Here is a 22730-nt window from a genome sequence, read left to right as displayed (position 1 = left end):
TCATAAATAGGTTTTAGCAGATTTGTGAACTGCTGAAATCTGTATGTAAGATTTTGTCTGTGCCTGTATAATTTGTGGGGGGCAGAAAGGGGAGCTGAGATGCTCAAAGGGGTCCGTGACCCCTTCAAGGTTAAGAACCACTCTACCGTTCAAATCCATCTGGGCACCAGGGTACACAAACTTGTGCGCGACAAGGCTGCGACTAAGGGGAATGCTGGCAGTCTGGCGGTCTGTCTAGTCCACAGAGAATGACCTTACCTTTACACTTAGAGACATCAAAAGCGATCAATCTTCTGACTTAACGTGAGAAGAGACAACGTGGTGATTAACTTTTTAAAAATCCAGTTGTTTTAAAAAGATCACGGGATGTTCTAATCCTCAATCCCAGGGAACGTCCAAGCACGTGCCCGGGTCCGAGCTCGTGAACAGCAGCACTCCGCCCGCCAGACACCCTCCCGCCCGGAAGGAAGAGACAGCTCCGAGCTCCGCCTTTTACATTTGGCCGAGAGAAGTCAACGAAAGCTTTCGGAGTCCAGGCCGGGTTTTCAAAAGCATTAAGACGGAAGTAACGGCGGGCCGGAAGTTCCAGGGCCTGCACTGGGACCAAGTGGGGAGGGGGTAGGAGGAAGACTCGGGGTAGGAATGGCGGCTCAAATTCCAATTGTGGCCACCACTTCCACTCCGGGGATAGCCCGGAACAGCAAGAAGAGGCCGGCCAGTCCTTTCCACAACGGCAGCAGCGCCGGGGGCTATACCGCCAGTAAGAAGAAAAAAGTGTCCGCCTCTGGCTTTGCGCAGGTACGCTGTCACTCCCCTAGTCTGCGCGTTGCCGGGGCGGAGAGCGCGTGCGCCGGGCTGCGGGGCGGGGCAGTGGGAGGCGGGGCGCCTCGCGTGGGCGGGGCCCTGCAGTCGTACCTCTTGGGTAAACGCAGGTGTCTGGTGCAAATGAAACATTTTTTCCCCTTAGTTTGCATACGTGGAGTTTGGTTAAAGAATGACCCGCGTTGCATTGTCCATGAGGAGAACTGGGGAGGTGGGGAGGTTGTTATTGCCTTACTAGTAGGGACGCCCCTTCCCGTCGGGGTCGCGATTAGAGCGAGGCTCGGGACTTTTCTTTATGTGAGTTTCAGTCAACCAGAAGTTCTCCTGTCTCACCTTCGTCCATTCTGCAGACATTTACCGAGTGCCTGTGAGGTGCAGAGCGCCCTAATGAACGGTGTGGAGGAACACAAAGATGTATCGATACAGATGATTTCCCTCATCCTCAGAAAAGTGCTTTTTTGACCCTAGTTTCCCTGTCCCAAAGTGGATTTGGTCTTATCTCATGCGGTTGTTATGAGGATTCAATGAGATCATGGTCCTAAGCTCTGAGCACAGCGCCTGGCACAGACTTCACAGCATCTGGGAGATCGGGGCTCTGCAATTGCTTCATTTTATTTAAAGCAATGAGAAAGCAAAGATGGAGTGTGTTATTTTGTGCTCTCCAACACATGGCGTGGCATCCTAAACGCAGAACGACATTCTAGAGATATTAACTGTCTATGGCTTCCTCCGTCGATAATTGGTAGTGCATTTTTTCCTTTTAAAATACTTTATTGATGTATGATTTGCATACAGTACAATGCCCAAATCTTAAGGATACTGATCAATGACTTTACATATGTATCCACCGATGTGGCCACCATCCAGATTAAGATAGAGAGCATTTCCAAGGGCCCCAGAATATTCCCTGGTGACCCTTTCCGGTTAGTACTCTCTTCCCTCCCTGCCAGAGGTAACCAGTACTCTGACATCTCTCACCATAGATTGACTTTGCGTTTTTGAGCAGAATATAAATGAAATCATACAAAGCATATTCTCTTGTGTCTGTTTGGATTTCTCTGTGAAAAAAATGTTTGTGAGAGTTATTCATTCATTCATGTTATTACCTGTATCAGTACATAGAGTATATTGTGTAAATATACCACAACTGATGGACATTTGAGTTGTTTACAGTTTTTGCTCTTATGCGTAAGCTGTTCTGAACATTCCTAAAAATCTGGGTAGATACATGCTTTCATTTCTCTTGGGTCAACGGATAGTAGTGGAATTGCTGGATCATGAGGTAGACACACATTGAACTTAGAAATTGTTAAACGGTATTTCCCAAGGTAGTTGCACTATTGTGCATTCTCAGCAGCAGAGTATGAGAGTTCCAGTTGCTCTACATCCTCAACAATACTTGGCATCGAGTCTTTAATTTTAGCCATTCTGATGGTTGTGTCATGGTATTTCTTTGTTTGAATTTTTGTGTCTCAGATTACTAATGATGTCATCACTATTTAATTTGCTTTTGACCATTCCGATACCTTCTGTGAGGTGTCTGATTTTTTTCTCATTGTGTTGTTGTTTTTTTTAATTGTTAATGTATAGGAGTTCTTTATATATTATTGGTTGGGGTCCTTTGCCAGATATATGCATTGCGAGTACTTTCTCCCAGTATGTGCACGGTGCATGTTGATATCCAGCTGTGCTGAGACCAAGGAATGTAGTCAGTACATATTGGGAGGAATGATTGTTTTGACCCTAAAGGTAGCATTGATCATCAGCTCCTCCACAGCAGGCTTCAGAGAGTGGACGAATGCCTTCAAGATGCTGGGAATTCCCAGTAACCCAGCTTGGTGGAAATCACAACTCTGGTGGCCTTAGAGCTCTCAGTGAGGGGACGGGCTGCCTAGGTACTCCCTGTGGGTCTTCTCCATCTCATCAGCCTCAGCGAGTCCTCAGGCTAGAAAGAGAAGGGCATTCCCTGGAAAGGTGAATTCCTTTCTTTGTTCTCCTCTTCCCAGCTGGCATTTAACTAATGAGGTATACAGTTACCTGACTCCCACCCTCAGCATCTCATGAAGAAGGAAAAAAACTTGACCTCTATCTCCAGAAAGGAGTCTTAGCTGTTTTTTTTTTTTTTCTTCCTGCTCTAACATAGCATTCCATCCTAGTTCCCTTGTCCACAGCAAATGCAGGCATTTGCGCAATGCTGCCCTGAGGGCTGTCTGGAATCTTCCTGAATTGACCCTTATCTGTGTTCCCTCCTCAGCCTTTCTGTCCCATTTCAGTTGAGCTCAGTCAGCAAGAATTTATTTCTGTTATGTCTCCAGCAGTATGCTTAAGACATTTCAAGGGATTATAGCTTGTCCCTGCCATCCCCAAATCCTTCCAGGAGGAGAGAATGACCTACACATATTGTATTAGTTTTCTGTTGCTGTCGTAACAAATGACCACAAATTTAGTAGCTTAAGTAACACCTATGAGTTCCTGGTTCTGTAGGTCAGAAGTCCTGTCACAACAGGAGTGGTTTGGTTCCCTGCTCAGGGTGTCACCAAGCTGAAATCAAAGAGTTGGCTGGGCTAGTTTGTTGCCTGGATGCTCTGGGGGAAAATCTTTTTTTGAAGCTCACTCAGGTTGTTGGCAGAATTCAGTTCTTTGCAGTGGTAGGGCTGAGGTCCCTGTCTCCTTGCTGTCGATTTGTCACTGTCCACATTCCTAGCCACATGGCCTCCTCCATCTTTATTTATTTATTCATTATTATTGGGGTCTAGTTGCTTTAGAATGTTGTGTTAGTTTCTGCTGTACAACAAAGTGAATCAGCTATATGTATACCTATATCCCCTCCCTCTTGGACCTCCCTCCCACCCTCTCCCCTTCCCACCCATCTAGGTCACCACAGAGCACCCGGCTGAGCTCCCTGAGCTATACAGTAGGTTCCCACTATCTATCTATTTTACACATGGTAGTGTATATATGTCAATCCCAATCTCCCAACTCATCCCACCCCACTTCCCCCCACCCCGTGTCCACACTTCCATTTTCTACGTCTGCATCTCTATTCCTGCCCCACAAATAGGCTCCTCTGTACCCTTTTTCTAGATTCCACATATATGCCTTAATATACGATATTTGTTTTTCTCTTTCTGACTTACTTCACTCTGTATGACAGACTCTGGGTCCATCCACGTCGCTACAAAATGACCCAATCTCGTTCCTTTTTATAGCTGAGTAATATTCCATTGTATATATGTACCACATCTTCTTTATCTGTGAAGCCAGCTGTGGAGAATCTCTTTTGTGTCTAATCTCTCTCACACCTCAAATGTCTCTGACTTCTCTTGTCTCTGACTCTTTAGAGAGCTTGTGTGATTAGGGCAGGCCCACCAGGATAGTCTCTTGTTTAAGATCAGCTGACTTGAGACCTTAATTATATGTCAAATATAAGATATATATTGCAAATCCCTTAAATATATCTTAGATCCCTTCACAGTGGTACGTACGTTAGTGGTGCATTTGCTTAAAAATGGGGAGAAGGTGTGTGTACACCAGAGGCCGGGAATCTTAAGGGCCATCTCTGAATTCTACCCATCACATATCTGAAACAGTTAGGAAAATCTGGTCATTTCTAACCATGTCCCAAAGCCGATTATAGGTCTTCTCTGGTATTGGTGCCTTAGTGGTGGGACACAGGAAGATGAGGATTCAGCATAGGTGATGTTCATCAGAGAAGGAGAGGTGGGGAGGGAGAAGCGGGACTAGAGGTGGCCTTTGAGGGGTGGTGGGTTTGGATGGGGAAGGCCTTCCAGAGTCGGCGCCGTGTACATGTATGAGTTTGCTCAAGGTTTCATCAGTGAGAAATAAGTGGGTTTTTTAATATAAATGATTGTAGTTCTTGAGTTAAAAGGGACTTTAGAGGTCTTTCAGTATCGAAATTTCAGTAGTTTCTGCTATTTTGTGTCTTACAAAAAAGCAGTGTCTGTAAAACTTTCATGGGGTTTAAAAATTTATAAAGGACATTTACATAGACATTAGAGTGCTTTTTGAAATTGGTGAAAATAACTCGATGGATTCTTAAGGTGGGTTTTACTTTCCAGAATGTGCATGCTATTTCTAAAGTAAAATTGAGTGACTAGATGAAATTTAGAGGGCTTTCTGCTTGGAAGTCCTCAGGGGTTGAAGGGAATATTTTTGATCTAAAAGTATTCTGAGCAAAGCATTTATAGACGTCTCCTTTATGTCAGCCCTAGAAAATGGTATTAAATAGTTTAATAGGACTAAAACAATATTGTTGTATTATTCCATCAAGATGAATCTTTAGTTCAACAGAAATTATTGGTGTTTATGCTTGCTAAGTTGTACCCATTGTCACAGAATTACAATTCTGTGTTTGGATTTATATTTTCAGTATAAGTAATATAGTTATTGATTAATTACATCATAATCTGGAAAGTGCCATCTCCCATCCATTCTGGTCACGATATTTTGAAAATGATTAGTGTTAACTTGGGCTGGAGAACAGATACACTGTGCTGTGCTAAAGTGAAAGAAGTCATGATAAATAATAATAATATTTAGTGGGCATTTAGTGTGTACCAAATGTTGTTCTAGGCACCTTCTAAGTACTATCTCATTTAATTCTCTGTGAATTGTTATTCTGCAGGTAAAAAGACAGGAGCATAGAGAGGTTAAGTAACTTTTCCATGGTCACACAGCTAACAGGTTCGTAGGGTCAGTATTGGGACCCAGACAGACCGTCCAGAGTCCACATTTTTTTTTCTTGACTGCCTCTCTTAATATCACTCTTACCAGTCTCTACCTTAGAAGATGTAATTGGATCTCTAATGTAACCAAATCCAAGGTGCAGAGAAAAGCTTTGTGGGGGAATTTTATTAGCTCAATACAGGGCATTTTAGACTTTGCAAGTGCCTATTCAAGTTAAAATCTACAGAGAAACCTAATTGATCTATAGACTGAGTGTTACCTAACAGGCTGATTTGTGATGGTGAAGCAGTTAGCAAAGCATCTAAATAAGTTGAGAGGCAGCAGTTGCTTCTTTAGAAGGTTAGTGCAGAGCGCAGGTGATGGTACAATCTTCTGTAATTGGAGGCATCCAGAGAACACTGGACTGATTTGATGTATTCATCTAAAAAATAATCATTCTACCCCACCTTTAAAAAAAATCATGATAATGTTAGTTTTCTTTTTTCTATTTTTAAAGTGGACACAAAACGTCAGCCAGTCGTCTTCCCCCACAATTATTATAATTTGTGTTTTCTACGTGTTGATATAGTTTTTAAGAAACTGTATTTGGTGTATAACATTGCATGCCCTGCTTTTCACTTAGCACTGTTTTCTTTTTGTTTGTTTGTTTGTTTGTGGTTGCACCACACAACATATGGGATGTGGGATCTTAGTTCCACGACCAGGGATCGAACCTGTGCCCCCTACCCTGGAAGTGCAGTCTTAACCACTGGACCGCCAGGGAAGTCCCACTTAGCACTGTTTCTTGACCCTTTCTCTATGTTGATAGTCTTCTCAAGGAATTAAGTGCTTTTAATTGACTTGATCGAATGTTAGGTTGCATCTCACTGTGTTTCAAGTAACCCTACAGTAACCCTGCAGTTTTAGACTAGGGTCAGGTATTTGAATCTAGACTACTATTAGATAGATGTAACGGGGCATTGGATTCATGAATGATAAGACAGAGGACATTTGTCTCCCTTCTGTGTAACCACAGACAGAAGGCCCCCTTTCAGTCTGAGTCAGGGCCCTGCAGGCTGCCAAGGAGACACGAAGTGGTGCATTTGGGCCTGGTCGGGCGAGCTGAGGCCTTGCTGACTCTGGAGCAGTCCTTTGATGGCGGCCCGGGTTCCTCTTCCTTGGGGCTTAATCAGCTCTTTTCGTGCTGCAAAGAGGGGACAGCCCTTAGGGCCGGGCCTCATTCCTTTCCTCTGATCTCAGGGCTTTTGTGTCTTGGGGCGGGACAGTTCAGCTCCTAAAGTCTCTTAGTGTGACTAATGGTTTAGTAACATGGAAACTATACATCATTTCAGATTGTACTTCACTGCAGCCCAGCCTCACAGACTTGAACCTCCCCTTGACAGTACGTCTCTCCCTCTCATTCCCTCACTAACAGACCCGGGCGTCCAGCATGGCTGAAGCCCAGGGGAGGGGAAGAACGAGGGCGCAGTACCATGGAGGGTGGGTTTAAAGAGGAAAGAAAAGCAGAAAACCCCGCTCAGGGCCCGGAGTTGGGTGTTCTTTTGCATCTGGTCAGAGAGGGAAGCAAGCCTTCACTGTTGCAGAGGCAGCAAGTGGCCCCAGGTTGACGTGGCCTAGCTGGTGTCAGGATGGCGTCCTTTCCTGTCCCATCCTCAGTGTGACTCCTCAGCGGGGTTTGGCCTGCTGATGAGGGAGGAGATAAGGATGGGGTGACCAGACGAACAGGAGGGTTCGGTCGTGGAAGTCAGCGCTTGAGCGCATCACCCTCACCCGCTTCTTGCTGCTGGAGCGGCTGATGCAGACTCCCGACCCTCTCTTCCCATTGCCTCCCATGCTCTGTCCTCTGTCTGCTGGCATGTCCTCTCCCGGGGGCGGGCGCCCAGACCTGCCAACCCATGTGGGCTGCAAGGCACCTGCTTTCCTCCGCCGCCTCTGGGGCCGCACCCCTGCCCAAGTCCAGCGAGGTGTTCCGGTTGCCTCCCCCTGGGTCTCCCGGGACCTGGGAGCAAACAGCCGACCTCAAAGGATGCCCTTGTTCCCTCCCGGGATTTCACTGTGCACCCGGCGCCTTTAAGCCCCCCACTAGGAGTCAGGGAAGAAGCAGACGGAGAGAGGGAGGAACGCAGGCTGTTCTGGCCCACGAGAAAAAGCCGACGTCCCTGCTGAGGACGGTGGCCTGCAACCCAGGCGTGTTCCATGGGTAGTTCTGGAATCACCATAGGAGGCCTTGGGGCCTGGTTCTTCGTTTCCCTCTAGTATCTCCTCTTTGCTTCTGAACACTTCCGTTTGTTTATTTTCTCCCAGATGGAAACAACATTATGTAAGCAGTCATTTTCTTTATGAAAAACTCAAATGAAGTTGAAACTTACAGTGGATCTGGCCCCGGGAAACCTCTTTCACATTCCACCTGTTTTTCTTGAGTTGGCCCTGGCTGGCTTGGCTTTTCTGCTCTGACGTGATGCTCACTGCATAGTTAGCAGGGTTGTTTTCCCCTCTCTCCCTTAACTTAGGCTGCCCTGGAGGCCCAGCCTCCTGGCAGCCCCCACCCACCGGACTGCTCCTCGCCGGTGTCTTGCTGTGCCCTTGTGAATTGTCGGATTCCTGGGGAAAATAACCCCTATCCTTCTTCTGACACTGGCAGGTGCCACCACCGCTTTTTTTTTTTTTTATTTTTTTGCGGTACGCAGGCCTCTCACTGCTGTGGCCTCTCCCGTTGACGAGCACAGGCTCCGGACGCGCAGGCTCAGCGGCCATGGCTCACGGGCCCAGCCGCTCCGCGGCACGTGGGATCTTCCTGGACCAGGGCACGAACCCGTGTCCCCTGCATCGGCAGGCGGACTCTCAACCACTGCGCCACCAGGGAAGCCCGCCACCACCTCTTGACAGAGCAGGTCCCTGTCACTCTTCTCCATCTGCATGCCAGCCATTGCTTCCTCCCCAGGGCCCGTGGCTCATTCGCTGTTAGGTTGGCAGCTGGCTGTGTGCAGGGGAGGGTCTCACATGGCCACTGTATTTTTTTAATCCTCTAAATATTTTAGTGTGGATTTCCTAAAACCAAAGGCATTCTCTTACATATATAACAGCAGTACAGTGGTCAAATTTAGGGAATGAACGTTGAAGCGGCACTGATACCTCATATACAGACCTTATTCTCGTCCTTTGCCTGGTCCAAGATCCAGCCTAGGCTCACACTTTGCACTTGGTTGTCATGTCTTTTTAGCCTCCTGTTATGTGGAACAGTCTTTATCTTTCATGACCACGACACTTCTGAAGAGCACCGCTCATTGTTTCATAGACTCTTCCTCAGTTCGGGCTTGTCTGATATTTCCTTGTGATTAGATTCGGGTGATACATTTTGGCAGGAGCAGAGAAGGATGCTGTTCCCTTCTCCGCGCTTCATGTCGTGGAACTTGATGTCGATCCATCCCGTTGCGGGTGATGTGTCTGTGAGCACTTAGTAAGTTAGTGTCTGCCAGTTTTCTCCACTATGAGGTTATTGTGTTCCTGTTTGTATTAAAGTATCAGTGTCTTGAGACTGTGTATATCCTGTTTCTCTTCACACTTTTGCCAACCACTTTTAGTGTCTGTTGATGGTTCCTGCCTGCAACAGTTATTACAGTGGTGGTTGCCAAATGGTGATTTTCTAATTCTTTCTTTCCTTCTACAGTTATTAGAATCCTGCTGTGAGCAAGAGCTTTCTCTTCTCTCCCATTTCCTTTGCATTCTTACAATCAGTGTTTGTATTCGTCCATTCTCATTTTGTTCTCTGGGTCACAATCCATTACTAGCCTTCTTCATTCAGTCTTTCATACATTTATTGGTTTGTTTATTTGTAACAGCTCTATTGAGATATAATTTGTATACCGTAAAATTCACGCCTTTAGAATGTACAGTTCAGTGGTTTATAATAAATTTACTGAGTTGTGCTACCATCACTACTATCTTATTGTCGAATATTTCCATGACCGCCCAAAGCAACCCCCTCCCCATTACCAGTCACTCCCCATTCCCCTGTCCTGCCAGCTCCTGATAAACCCCTCATCTACGTTCTACCTCTATGAATTTGACTACTTTAGGTACCTCAGATAAGTGGAATCATACAATATGTGGCTTTTTGTGTCTGGCTTCTTTCAGTTAGCATAATATATTCAAGGTTTATCCATGTTGTAGCATGTGTCAGTACTTCATTCCTTCTTACAGTTGAATACTCCATTGTATGGGTAAGCCACAGTTCGTTTATGCATTCATTAGTTGATGGACATTTAGGTTGTTTATGCTTTTGAGCTATTATGAATAACGCTTCTATGACTATTTATATATGGATTTTTACATAGACATATGTTTTCAGTTCTCTTGGGTATATACCTAGGAGTTGAATTTGGGGGTCATATGATAATTCTATGTTTAACATTTTGAGGACCCAGCAGACTGTTGTTTTTTTTATTACATCTTTATTGGAGTATAATTGCTCTACGATGTTGTGTTAGTTTCTGCTTTATAACAAAGTGAATCAGCTATATGTATACATATATCCCCATATTCCCTCCCTCTTGCGTCTCCCTCCCACCTTCCCTATCCCACCCCTCTAGGTGGTCACAAAGCACCAAGCTGATCTCCCTGTGCTATGCAGCTGCTTCCCACTAGCTATCTATTTTACGTTTGGTAGTGTATATATGTCCATGCCACTCTCTCACTTCATCCCAGCTTACCCTCTACCCGCCTGCCCCCCCACCCCGTGTCCTCAAGTCCATTCTCTACGTCTGTGTCTTTATTTCTGTCCTGCCCCTAGTTTCATCAGAACCAATTTTTTTTAGATTCCATATATATGTGTTAGCACACAGTTTCTGTTTTTCTCTTTCTGACTTACGTCACTCTGTATGACAGACTCTAGGTCCATCCACCTCACTACAAATAACTCAATTTCATATCTTTTTATGGCTGAGTAATATTCCATTGTATATATGTGCCACATCTTCTTTATCCATTCATCTCTCGATGGACACTTAGGTTGCTTCCATGCCCTGGCTATTGTAAATAGTGCCAGGAGACTGTTTTTCAAACAAAAGGGTGATTGCACCCTTTTACATTCTCACAAGCAATGTATGAGGGTTCTAGTTTCTCCACATCCTCACCAACACATTATTATGTCCTTGAGTGTAGCCATCCTAGTGGGTGTGAAGTGATATCTCATTGTGGTTTTGATTTCTATTTCCCTACTGACTCATGATGTTGAGCAAATTGTCCAGATTTGGCCAGTGGGAACCTTCAAACTGACTCCTATGTCCTTTAATTTACGCCCATCACTTTTCGAGTGCTGTAATGGACTTGAACTGTGTCCCTTCAAGGTTCATATGTTAAAGTCCTAACCCCCAGTATGCCTCAGAATGTTACTGTATTTAGAAATAATGCCGTTAAGGAGGTAATTAAGGTTAAATGAGGTCATAAGGGTGGAGCCCTAATTCAGTATGACTGGTGTCCTTATAAGAAGAGGGAAAGGGATGGGGTGGGGAGGGCGTGTATACAGAGAAAAGACCATGTGAGGACACAGTGAGAAGATGGCCATCCACAAGCCAAAGAGATAGATCTCATAGAGAACAGACTTGTGGTTGCCAGGGGACGGGGTGGGGGGAGGATGGGTTGGGAGTTTGGGGTTAGCAGGTGCAAACTATTATATATAGAATGGATAAACAACAAGGTCCTACTGTATAGCACAGAGAACTATACTCAATATCCTGTGATAAACTGTAGTGGAAAAGAATATGAAAAAGAATGTATATATATGTATAATTGAGTCACTTTGCTGTACTGCAGAAATTAATACAACATTGTAAATCAACTATACTTCAATAAGATAAAATTTTAAAAAACAATTTTAAAAAAAGAGAGAGAGAGACAGGTCTCAGGAAAACCCAACCCTGCTGACACCTTGATCTTGAACTTCTAGTCTCCAGAACTGTAAGAAAATAAGTTTCTGTTATTTAAACCACCCAGTCTGTGGTATTTTGTTAGGCAGCTCTAGCAAACTGATACAAGCGTTTTCTTACTTTCTGGTGCCACAAGGCTCATCTTGTACTTCCCTGCCCCAGCCCTGGAATCAGCCATTTCTTCAAAGATTACTAGTTCTTGGAGAACAATATTTAGAAACCAGGATCTATACCTGGTGTCCCTATGGTTTATTGTTCCCAGCCATCTCCATGGAAGAGCTAGGAAATGGAGGGGTGTGTGTGTGTGTGTGTGTGTGTGTGTGTGTGTGTGTGTGTGTGTGTGTAAGCACCCCCCATGCTTTGACATCATATAGAATTTAAGAAACTCATGAGGCTAATGATAGTCTATTATATTTACCCCAGTTTTTTTCACTCATTCGATTGTTCCCCTTTTCTTTCTGAAGTTCCCAGTCTTCTGTTATTATTTTTTTATGTTTTCGTAACAGTAGGTGATATCTGGACTTTCCAGTGCCATTGGATATGAGTTTCAGGAAACACTGAGCCTGGATCACTTAATGCCTCTGTATCCATTTCTGTGTTTATCTGTCTGTATATATGTTAGAAACCATGAACTCCTATTGCTGACCTGTGATTTCCATCCAATAGCACAAGGTTCATTATAGCCGCCCCTCATTCCTTATTTGCCTCATCTTAGAAGATGTGTAGTTTCAGAATTATTAACCGGTACCCTTGTGAGAAACAAACCTACCAATTGTTCCTGGTTCTTTTTGCCTCTAACCTTAGGTTATATGGTAAGAATACTATGTTCACATCACTAACGTTATTTCTCCCTTCCTCCCCTTCAGTGTGGTTGAGTTATTCATTCAAACCTCAGTTAAATTGGTTTTTGTTTGTATTCCATTTTCTCTATCTGCTGCCCGATCCTTGCTGGTTGGTTTTATTTATTTATTTGTTTGTATGTGAAACTTTAACATGGTTCAAAAGGTCAAAACTTTACAAATAACTATACTTGGAGAAGTTTACTCCTCTCTCATCCTTTCCCATCTCCCCTTCCTCCCACCCTGTTCCCTTGTGCCCTATAGGTAACCAAGCCCAGTCGTTTCTGAATTATCCTTCCTGTGTTTCTTTGGGTTTGGCCACTGCATCCCATCCAGAGACGATTCCTTACAGTGAACTCCGGAGCATACACATCTCAAATACTGATGCTGGCATGGAGTGACGCTGCGTTGTCTTATTCCTTAACTCCAGTCAGTTAATCAGTCAGTGATTATTTGGGGCTTACTCTGTGCCAGGCACTGGGTTAGATGCAGGGCACGGAAGCCTGGGCCAGATGGTGAAGCAGGTTGTTCTGACCCCCTGTGCCTTCTCACCCTTGGAATCTGTCCCTTCCCTCATCTGCTCACCTCTCTCCTTTGTCTCTCCTTCTTCTGGTCTGTTGTTCCCTGCCTGTTTCACAAAGCTGTTGTTATTTCAGTGACTAACCAAGACTTAAATACTAACTATCAGTCATGTATCCAATTTATGATATTACTCTTACAAATAGTCAACACTAAATAAATTGACAACTGGCCAGAACTACTCAAGCTAACGTTGGTTACTGATTAAATGTGATGGGAAAAATCAAATCTTCCTCATCAGATTGGGTCTCTCAGGACACATGTATGTGCAGAAATACTATGACCATGAAGGAAAAATCCCAAGGGCAATAAAAAGTTGGTTATGTACAAAATGCTAAATCTAATCTTTGTTGCAAAAGTAAAACTGGCATGGACTAATCCCAATGGAAATTTTAGTGGAGCATAAATAAAAATGGAAAAAAATGGAAACTCTTTATGCTTACAGAAAATGACTCCATGGATTCTGGACCAGAAAATACAAAATACAGGAGGGAGGGGTGCAAGAGGGGAGGCTGGAGAGGAGGCCAGGGGGCCAGACTTGTGCCTAATTCCCAGGGCAGTGGGAAGCACTGATGAGCTGTAAATAGGGGAGTTACGTCAAGTTTACATTTAGAAGTGTGTCGCTGAGTGTGCTGTAGAAAACGGAGAGGGCAAGATGTGTGCTTCTGAGGCCCTCCCCTGAACCCCAGAGCTGAGGAAGGGCCAGATAAAGGCGAAGGACTGCGGAGGGAGGGGAGGATAGGAAAAGAAAGAGAGAGGGAACTGTAGCTATAGATGGTGGGAAAAGGTTGCGAAATTGGAGGCGTCTTAGTTCTTAGAGAGCTAGGCCTTGGAGGGGAGAAAAGTTAGGAAAGACCGTGAATAGGGGGAGGATAAGGTGAGGGGCAGTCCAGATAGAAGAAGGGTTGTGGGCAGAGGAGAGGGAGCACAGACCCACAGGAGAGACCCTGGAGAGGAGTCTCGGAAGGTGTGTGAGAAGAAACTGTTCGGGGAACTATTGCAGCAGGGTGGGTGGTCCCTGTCTCCCCCACCCCCCAGAACTCTCATACACTCCTGCTGGGAGTGTCAAAGAGTGCAGCCGTTTAGGGAAATGATCTGTCAGTTTCTCATAAAGTTTATTCACCCTATAACCCTTTCCACTAGTAGGTATTTACCCAGGAGAAGTAAAGACACATGTCCACATAAAGACTTGTACAGAATGTTCACAGCAGCTTTGTTTATAATAGCTGAAGACTGAAAATGACCCACATTTCATCAACAAGAAAATGGACAGGCACATTGTGGTACATCCATACAGCAGAACACCGCTCTGCTGACTGGTATACAGATTCTGTGAGACAATCTACCAATCTATGCAGCGACATGGACAAACCTCAAAAACTTTATGCTGAGCTAAAGAAGCCAAACACAGCAAACAGTACATGCTGTCGGATTCCACTCATATAAATTTCTAGAACAGGCCAAAGTAACGTGGTGGAAATAGAACAGTGGCTGCCTGACGTTGGAAGGTATTGACTAGGAAGGGGCATGAGGGCACTTTCTGAGATGATGGAAATGTTCTGCCTCGTTAGGGACCTGGATTACACAAGTGGAAGCATTTGGCAAAACTCATGAAACGTACACTTAAGATCTGCACATTTCACTGTATATAAATTATATATCAATTATAAAACAGTCTCTTGCGGTCTGGGAAGATTGGAAGTAGCGTTACAAATCAGAAGTGATGTCTTCCTTTGGCTTGTATTTTCTTCCTGATTCTTGGCTTCAAAGGTTTTTTGTTTTAAAGTGCATTAGCCTGCTTGTCAGGGCGCTCTCTGCCGCAGCCAGGTGACCGTGGCCCCCAGCCTGCTCTCCCTTTATTCTCCGTGCTCAGAATGCCCACATCCTGTTGTGCCCTTACGCGTACCAGCTCCATCCTGGGTTCTCCAGCCAGTGAGACCCTTAAAGGGGCTGGACCTTTTTTGTCTTAATGTTTCAAGACACAATTTGACAAGATGGGCAGGAGTAGGGGCCATGTGGTGTCACGGAGATGGTGGGGCCTTTTGGAATTGCCTCCACCTGGGTTTGAATCCAGAGGTAATCCCTGTGTGGCCTTGAACCCGTATACCTGAGCCTCAGTTTTCTTCTGTGTAAACTGGGGATAATAGCATCCATCTTGTAGTAGTGAGACACCTGTGCTTGGCACTCAGGGGAGCCAGGAAGCCTGGCGGCTGGGGTCCTGGCTGCCTCTGCTGTGGCTTCTGCACAGCGGGTGCTGCTTCCAGGTTCTCCCCCGGTGCAGGCCGCCCGCTGGGGCTCTGGGCGCACCGTCTCCCCTCGCGTGTCCGGTACTGTCATCTTACGTCTTGTTGAGAGCTGAGTTAGGAAGCTCAGCTAAAGGACGCTGACCTCGTACTATTCTTATTATGTTTTAAGGGTATCAGCATGGAAGGCGTGAGTGAGAATAAAATGGTGCCCTCCGATTTTAGCACAGGACCTCTTGAAAAAGCTGCCAAACCTTTGCCATTTAAGGATCCCAACTTTGTGGTAAGCATCTAAGGTGTTTTAGAAATAAAAACCCAAACAACTGTACCTCGGCCCCTGATCTTGCTGGGCCTGCAGCCCAGGCAGCACTGGTGCCCCGTCTCCATCAGCCCAAGTCACCGCCTCCTCCACTGTGGGCTGTTGTAGGAGCGGTAGGGGCGGGAGAAGAAGGCCCTTCCTGTTGACCTCCCAGTGTGCCAGTTCCCAAGGATTTTGGTGTCCTTTGTGGAACTCATTAAAGGATACCATCTTGAGAGTGGGTCACTTCCACGATGATTGCTCACCTTCCTTCTTCATAAGATTTAGGTGAGGCTTGAAATAATTAACTAAAAGAGGAGTGCTTGAGGGGTAGGATAAATTACATGATTCAGATTATACCATTGAAGTTTATTTTTCATTAATTAGCTTTGAAAATACAGCGTTAACAGTTGTAACAGATTTTTGTATTCCTTCCATTTTATTTTGTCATCGTCATAAGACAACAAAGAAAAAAAAAAAATTCCAGAAGGCTTGCTGTGCCATGATTGAGGCTTCCTTGGGTTTTCCTGGAGCACCAGTAATTTACAAGGTGGAGACTGGCCCTCAGAAAGGAGTTTGGAGATGTGGTCATGAGTTTAAATCTAACCCTGTAGTAAATTTAAAGTAGTGGGAAATTCATGAGTGAACTCCATAAAGTAAGACCCAATAAAGGATGTGATTTTCTATGTGCATATAAAAAAATAACCTTTTGTTTCTACTCCGTCACCAACTAACTCATATGTTTTGGCAATCCAAAAGCTGTGTTTTTTTATAAGTAAGATTAAAGTGTACGGTGTAATACTTTTTTAAAAAGCCTTAGGGTACACTGACTGCTGATGGAATGAGGGGTTTATTACAGTTATGAATATGCATAAATGTCAGATACTGAAGTGATCATCTCCCCTGATTTCTGTTTCTTCCAATCCGTGTTTTCGCCTCGAGCACTCTGGCCACGGTGGCGCAGCGGCTGGCAAGAAGAATAGAACCTGGAAGAACCTGAAACAGATTCTGGCTTCTGAAAGGGCACTGCCATGGCAACTGAATGATCCTAACTGTGAGCTGACTAGAACCTCCGATGTGTTTATAATGTCAGACTAGGAACTTTCTTATAACAAACCCACATTATTGTGTTTGCATTCATGTAGAAACACTTTTTAGCTTGGGAATTTTACAGTGGCATCCACATAGGGAGATTATGTGTGTATTTCCTCATAGCTGTATTCTGTGTTGAACCTGTGTGTTTGCGTTGTCATGGACGTGTGGTTTTTAGTGTCACTGTTAACATTTCGATCTGCAGCAGTAGTATGTTGCAGTATTTCCAAATCTGTGTTAACATGTTCTGCTCAACTTCCATGGAAAGTACAGGTTCGAACTTCCTTCCATCTCTTGCCCCACTGCACGTCTTTCATGGGGGTGACTCAGACGGGTGACAACTGAACTAGTCAGTTGCCTGGGTGTGGACATTCCGGTGTCTGGATGCTCAGATCCAATTAGCGGGTTGTTTGGCATCTCATCACATCAGTCCGTGTAACTGGAGACAGTGAAAGTAGCTTGTGGGCAGATGAGCTTTCCCGTGGTTCTGCTGGAGGGGAGGGTCCCTGGGGACAGGGCAGAGCAGGATCTGGAGCCTGCACTTGGTCTATGACATCCTGCATTATTTCCCCAGAGAATTCTCTGAGTACTGAATCGCAAAGTAAAAAGTTCAGGAATATTATCAAGCAGTATTTTAGGAAAAAAAAAAGGGAAAGGGTCTGAACTTTTTAAAGCCAGTTTAGTTATTTTCTTTTTTTTTTCCCCCAGACTTCAGTATTGATGCTCCTCCGTCCTTTAAACCAGCTAAGAAGTATTCTGATGTTTCAGGTCTTCTTGTGAGTATAATTACATCTCTGTGTCTTACAACATTGAACTGAGAAGGAGATTTCACGGTACTGTCTAATTAGAAGGTGTTGGATATTGACACTGGTCCTGCCGGAGCCCGTGTACTCTGAACAGGTGATGGGTTTGTGCGGAAGCATTCACTCAGTTATTTACGAGTGGCTGCAACCTGGGGCATCCATGTGGGCAGCCTGGAGCGAGGGTTGCCCCCGAAAGCAGGAGACCTGAGTGTTAGTTTCCCTTCCTCTGCTTGTTAACTATATGAGAGAACATGAAAGAAACAACCATTTCCCATTTTTATTGCTGAAGTTTAAAAAAAAAATCCTGCAATTTAGAGATGATTGTATTGGGTTGGCCAAAAAGTTCGTTTGGGTTTTTCCGTAAGATCTTATGGACAAACCTGAACAAATTTTTTGGCCAACTCAATACTTAAAAAACAAAAATTAACCTTCTTTAAAGAGGCACTATCGTAAAGATAGTGATTTTCAAATTTATTTTTAAGCATCAGAATCCCTTTTCCAAATGAAATCTTTTACAGAATCCCCTGGAGCCCACCTGCCCACTGTGACCCCGTGTGGATCTGGTCCTCTGCCCTTCCCCCCACTCCCCACCCCAGGGACCCCTACGGTGCTTCTAGGGAAAACAGTTTGAAAACCAGCAGTGCAGTTGGACAAGTGGGACTTGGGTAAGTCCCCGAACCTCAGCGACCCCAGAGAACCTCGTTTCCTCGTTTGCAGAATGTGGATGAAGTGTGGAATTTTCTGCTCGCTTTCTTCATCCTTTTTCATTATTGTTAAATTTGGAAGATGGGCTTCTTTTCGTAACTGTAGAAATAATGAGACACCTCACTTTTTGAAGCTCATAGACATCATTTAAATGCTTTACCTTTTTATGAAAATGTGTGCCTCCAACTTCTGTAGCACACTAAATTAATGATATTGGGAAAGATTTTTTATTATATTTTTGAAAATAATGTTAGTTTTCCTCTCTGAGTTAGTCATATGTTTTAGCTTTTCCTCCAAAGAGCACACACTCCTCAGAGTACTACAGACTTGTTAACATAGACCTTAAATATAATGATCCTAAAAAACAGGGAGAGCAGAAGCACTATAAAGTGATGTCTGTGTGTGTATGTGTGTGTCTGTGTCTGTGTGTCTGTGTTGGGTTCTTCTTTCTGCGTCCATTCATGGGCATGTATCTTTTTCGAAAGGTCCCCTGAGGGGACTTCCATTTGAGAAAAATATTGTAGTCTTATGCTATCTCTTGTCTACTGCCTGAAAATAGTTGCCTCATATATTTGACCCATTTTAACAGTTGTTTATGGAAGGAGGGCTCATCTGGCACAAGTTATTCTGTTATGGCCCAAAGTGGAAATTTCTCCCTGTACCATTTTGTGCTGAGCTTGTAGAAGCCATGGTTTATGGCCAGACTTGGAGGGTGGCCCCTTAGAATGTAGCTTTATCCTCACCACTATCAGGCAGCTCATCTGCTAGTGGAGTGGTTTTCACACACTAGGAGGCATGAAAATCATTTTGAGAAGCATTGTTCCAGGCCCATTTATGCCATTGGCAAAGGACTTGTCATGTTATACATAACTAACCTATTGCCCCACTGTGTGTAAGAATTAAGACATTCTGAATAAACAAAGAACTCTACCAAATCATTGAAAGACAATCCCATAGAAGAATCAGCTACAAGAATATGAACAGACAATTACAAGGAGGAAATACAGATGACCAATGAGCAGATGTTCAATGATAATTAGGAAAAAGACTCATCAGGTAGGAAAGAAATGAAGACATTTGGTTATATGCCTTGTCACCAACATAGACAATGGACATCCTCCTACATGGCTGTCTTGAGGTGGGAGCCACACTGGTACACATTCTCGGGAAAACGATTGGCACTATCTATTGAGACAAAAAGGTAGAGGCCTACGACCTAGCAATTTGCCTTCCAGCCAGCTCCCTAGAGAAATATTGTGTACAAGGAGCTTCTTGCAGAAGTGCTTATGAGAAAATGTGTTAGCAAAATATTGGAAACAACATAAAGTTCAACCAGTGGCGTAGGGCTGGGGGGTTCACACTATTCTGTGAGTTTGATGTATAGGTAACAACATGGGTAAACTTCCAAGATGTGGTGCAAAGCAGGATAAGTAGCATGGTACCACTTCAGTAAAACTCAATACACAGTCACAAAAAATACTGGGCACTTCTCTGGTGTGTTTGTATGTGTGTGTGAGGGTATATTTATAAACAAGGCCTGGAAGGGTGCCCACCTAGCAGCACTTTCCTCAGGGGAAGACAAAGGACTTCTGGATGGTAGATGGTAGTAAAAGGAGACTTTAGTCTTATTTGCAGTGTTTTCTTTTCTTTAGAGGAGAATATGTTCACCTGTTACTTGTATAAATTAAACTTACGTAATTAAAAAGTAAAGCCGGGGGCTTCCCTGGTAGCGCAGTGGTTGGGAGTCCACCTGCCGATGCAGGGGACACGGGTTCGTGCCCCGGTCCGGGAGGATCCCACATGCCGCGGAGCAGCTGGGTCCGAGAGCCATGGCCGCTGAGCCTGTGCGTCCGGAGCCTGTGCTCCTCGACGGGAGAGGCCACAACAGTGAGAGGCCCGCGTACCGCAAAAAAATTAAAAAATAAAATAAAGCCGGGCTCATGTTTACACTGACCCATCTGTTCCAGCCAGTGGCCATTTCCCCTGTGTTGGGGCCTGGCTGGAAGGGATGCAGGGTCACACCTGTGTTTAGCCCTTGTTACAAGGCTCTGGGTGAGATGGGGGAGCAGCATATACTGCCTGTCCCCCTGTAACAAGGGAGGCATGAAAAGCTGTGTGCTGCCTGCCCTCTGGGCAGGGGGCCTTTGCTTCATTCAGGCTGGTGGGATGGAGCCCAGAGGAGGGCAGACCGCAGGAGTCCAGTTCTTTACTTGTTCATCTCTGAGGTGTCACCCAGCCTCCTTCCCTCTGTTCAGAATACTAGGTCAGGTCTGGTCCGTGCAAGTTTTTGTTTGACCTCTTTGTTGGTGCAACAGTTCTCTGTATTCCGCATTATTTGTTCAGCAGCCTTCTTGGCAGTGAGGCCTGAACTTGGGTTGGCGGGCTTGGCACAGTTTGGTGGTGGGAGTGAGGCAGCCACAGAGATGGAACCGGGCCAGGGCTGGTTCATCCATGGAGGCCAGATAATCAAAGCCAGATGCACATGCCTGCACCCCTGCTCGGAACTGCAGGGCAGCTCCCCTGCCAGATAGTACATCTAACTGCCTCATGGCCAGGAGCCCTCAGAAGGGACCTGCTGCTGTTTTTCCAGTTAAGCCTTCCTTTATATGAGTGGCATGAAAGGAAATGTGGTACAGAAATGCAATATCTAGATTAAGCCAAAGGATCAAAGTTCTGTTTTAGATAGAACTTTAATTAATCTTAGCTTTTTAGGAATAATCTCATTTTCCTAACACACAGACCTCAGATACCTTAGGGAGATCCCCAGTGATGGAACTGAAGACTTTTCAGAGCATGAGAAACCCATGACTAAGTTCCCTTCAGCTTGTTGCTTCTTCACCAAGCCTCCCTCCCTCCTTAGATCCCAGCGCGTCTGGGTCCATGCAGAGACGACCAGCACTGGCGCAAACAGTCCACACCTGAGTAATTGGCTGTTACCGGTCTAGATGTTAATGGCATCTTTTATAATTTTTTAAAGGAGCTCCAAATGACTCACCCTCATGTTTTCTGTTTCAAAATCTGTAGGAGCCATGTGCCTTGAGGTAGATAGTAAGTGAATATTGTCTCCACTCTGCACGTGGGGAGAACAGACCAAAAGAGAATTTTGATATATCAGTGGGAAACAAGTTCTCTTTTCTGTGTCTCCCCATCGTTCATTGGTTTGTTCATTCACTCATCCCTCATTCATGGTAGCTGAAGGCCCACTGTGCGCTCTGCATCGCACTAGGACTCAGTACAGCCAGGATCCAGTGATAAGCAAGCCACGGGGTTCTTGCCTCGTGGAGACTCACAGCCTAGACTTCAGGCAGAGTCCCACAGATGATAAACGTAAGAGCAACAGAGGTAAGCATTCCACCGGAGACAGGGGTACTGAGGTGAACGTGAGGATAGGGTCCTGACTGCCTGTGGGCAGATAAAGCGTCCCCGATGATGCGACTTCGGGATGAGCGGGCGGTCACTGGGCAAGGAAAGGGCAAATGGGCAGGACGGGAGGGAGGCGCTTAGAGCCGGGGTGGTTGGAACCAGACGGTGGGGACACGTGGCCGAGGCAGAGGCTCGGAAGGGGGGGCCCAGGCAGGGCCTGAGGAGCTGTGCTGCGGACTTGGGCCCTTGAAAGGTTTCACGAGGAAAGACATGATCGGAGCTGCAGGTTGTAAAGATGCCCCTGGCTGCAGGTGTCAGATGGCAGCCCTTTCCAGTGGAGGAGGGTGGGTGGCCATTCCGGCACTGCAGGGTAGCCCAGGGAGCCATGGAAGTGACCTGGGGGCGGTGAGGGGAAGCAAGAGAGCAGCGCACTGGGAGTAGGTGGTGTGGGGACGGGGTGCCCCCCTGCCCCGGCCTTGGGTGACAGAGCCGGAGCATTTGTTTGAAGCAGGTGGCGTCTGAAGGCGGGGATCAGGGAAGGATGAATTCGGTTTGGACCTGTTGCTGGTAGCCCTGAGGCACCAACCACAGGAGTCCCGGTGTCTGATGTGGTTATTCACCCTTCCTCCTGTCCATACCCTGAAGCCTTTCTCAGTTCTGGGAAGACTAATGTGTCTTTGCCAAACTGAGCGATTTAGCATTCTTGGTGACAGAGTCAGACGTGATGAAGACATTTTTCAGTTTCAGTAAAACAGAAAAATAATGTTTATCTTGATCTGAAATCTCAAGTCTGACAACAACTTTCTGCCCTTCTCTGTGCCTGTCTCCCACCCAGGCCAGCTACACTGACCCCCAGAGCAAGCTGCGCTTCAGCACCATCGAGGAGTTTTCCTACATTCGGCGGCTGCCGTCCGACGTGGTCACGGGCTACCTGGCCCTGAGGAAGGCCACGAGCATCGTTCCCTGAGCCCGGAGAAATGGAGCATGAAGTGGAAAACTGTCTCAAAGACAGACTTTGGACTCAAGATTTTGTTTTATGGAAACAAACTCATTCTGTCAATCTGGAAATGTCAGTGTTGGGCCTTGGAAAGCATGTTTGGCTTTAATTTAAGGAGGTTTTTGTGTTTTCCCTCCAAGTGTGATATATCCTGTTGAATTAAATTATACTTCAGTTGTTGCCCCAAGTGAAGTTGTTTGACAAGAAAATATAAAATTATGCTTTTAATTTAACCCAAGTAAGTCCTCAAACTTTTGCTTCAAAGCTGTGGACTCTTGTAACATGTTTAAAGACTCGACAGTGGGTCCTGACAATGAGGCTTAATTATTCCTGATCCCGGGGACTCCCTCTCTGAGCA

General features: G+C 45.4%; 1 protein-coding gene across 1 annotated transcript; it reads left to right on the top strand.

The window, feature by feature from the left end:
- Window positions 1–516: 516 nt before the first annotated feature.
- Window positions 517–22603, top strand: INO80C (INO80 complex subunit C). The gene is made up of 5 exons (XM_060028902.1): window positions 517–798; window positions 15287–15397; window positions 16355–16466; window positions 17213–17280; window positions 22211–22603. Exons 1-5 carry the CDS (start codon window positions 643–645, stop codon window positions 22340–22342), a joined length of 579 nt encoding a protein of 192 aa, XP_059884885.1. The 5' UTR covers window positions 517–642; the 3' UTR covers window positions 22343–22603.
- The last annotated feature ends 127 nt before the right edge of the window (window positions 22604–22730 follow it).

This window comes from Delphinus delphis, chromosome 13 (genome assembly GCF_949987515.2).
Source record: "Delphinus delphis chromosome 13, mDelDel1.2, whole genome shotgun sequence".
Classification (NCBI taxonomy): domain Eukaryota; kingdom Metazoa; phylum Chordata; class Mammalia; order Artiodactyla; family Delphinidae; genus Delphinus; species Delphinus delphis.
This window is presented reverse-complemented; position numbering and strand designations above follow the sequence as displayed.

Excerpts from the sequence above, each read along its gene's own strand:
- INO80C (XM_060028902.1), top strand. The coding sequence starts at position 643 with ATGGCGGCTCAAATTCCAATTGTGGCCACCACTTCCACTCCGGGGATA. Across the intron at positions 16,467-17,212 it reads GCAACTGAATGATCCTAACT|ACTTCAGTATTGATGCTCCT; the intron begins GTGAGCTGACTA and ends TTTTTCCCCCAG. Across the intron at positions 17,281-22,210 it reads CTGATGTTTCAGGTCTTCTT|GCCAGCTACACTGACCCCCA; the intron begins GTGAGTATAATT and ends TCTCCCACCCAG.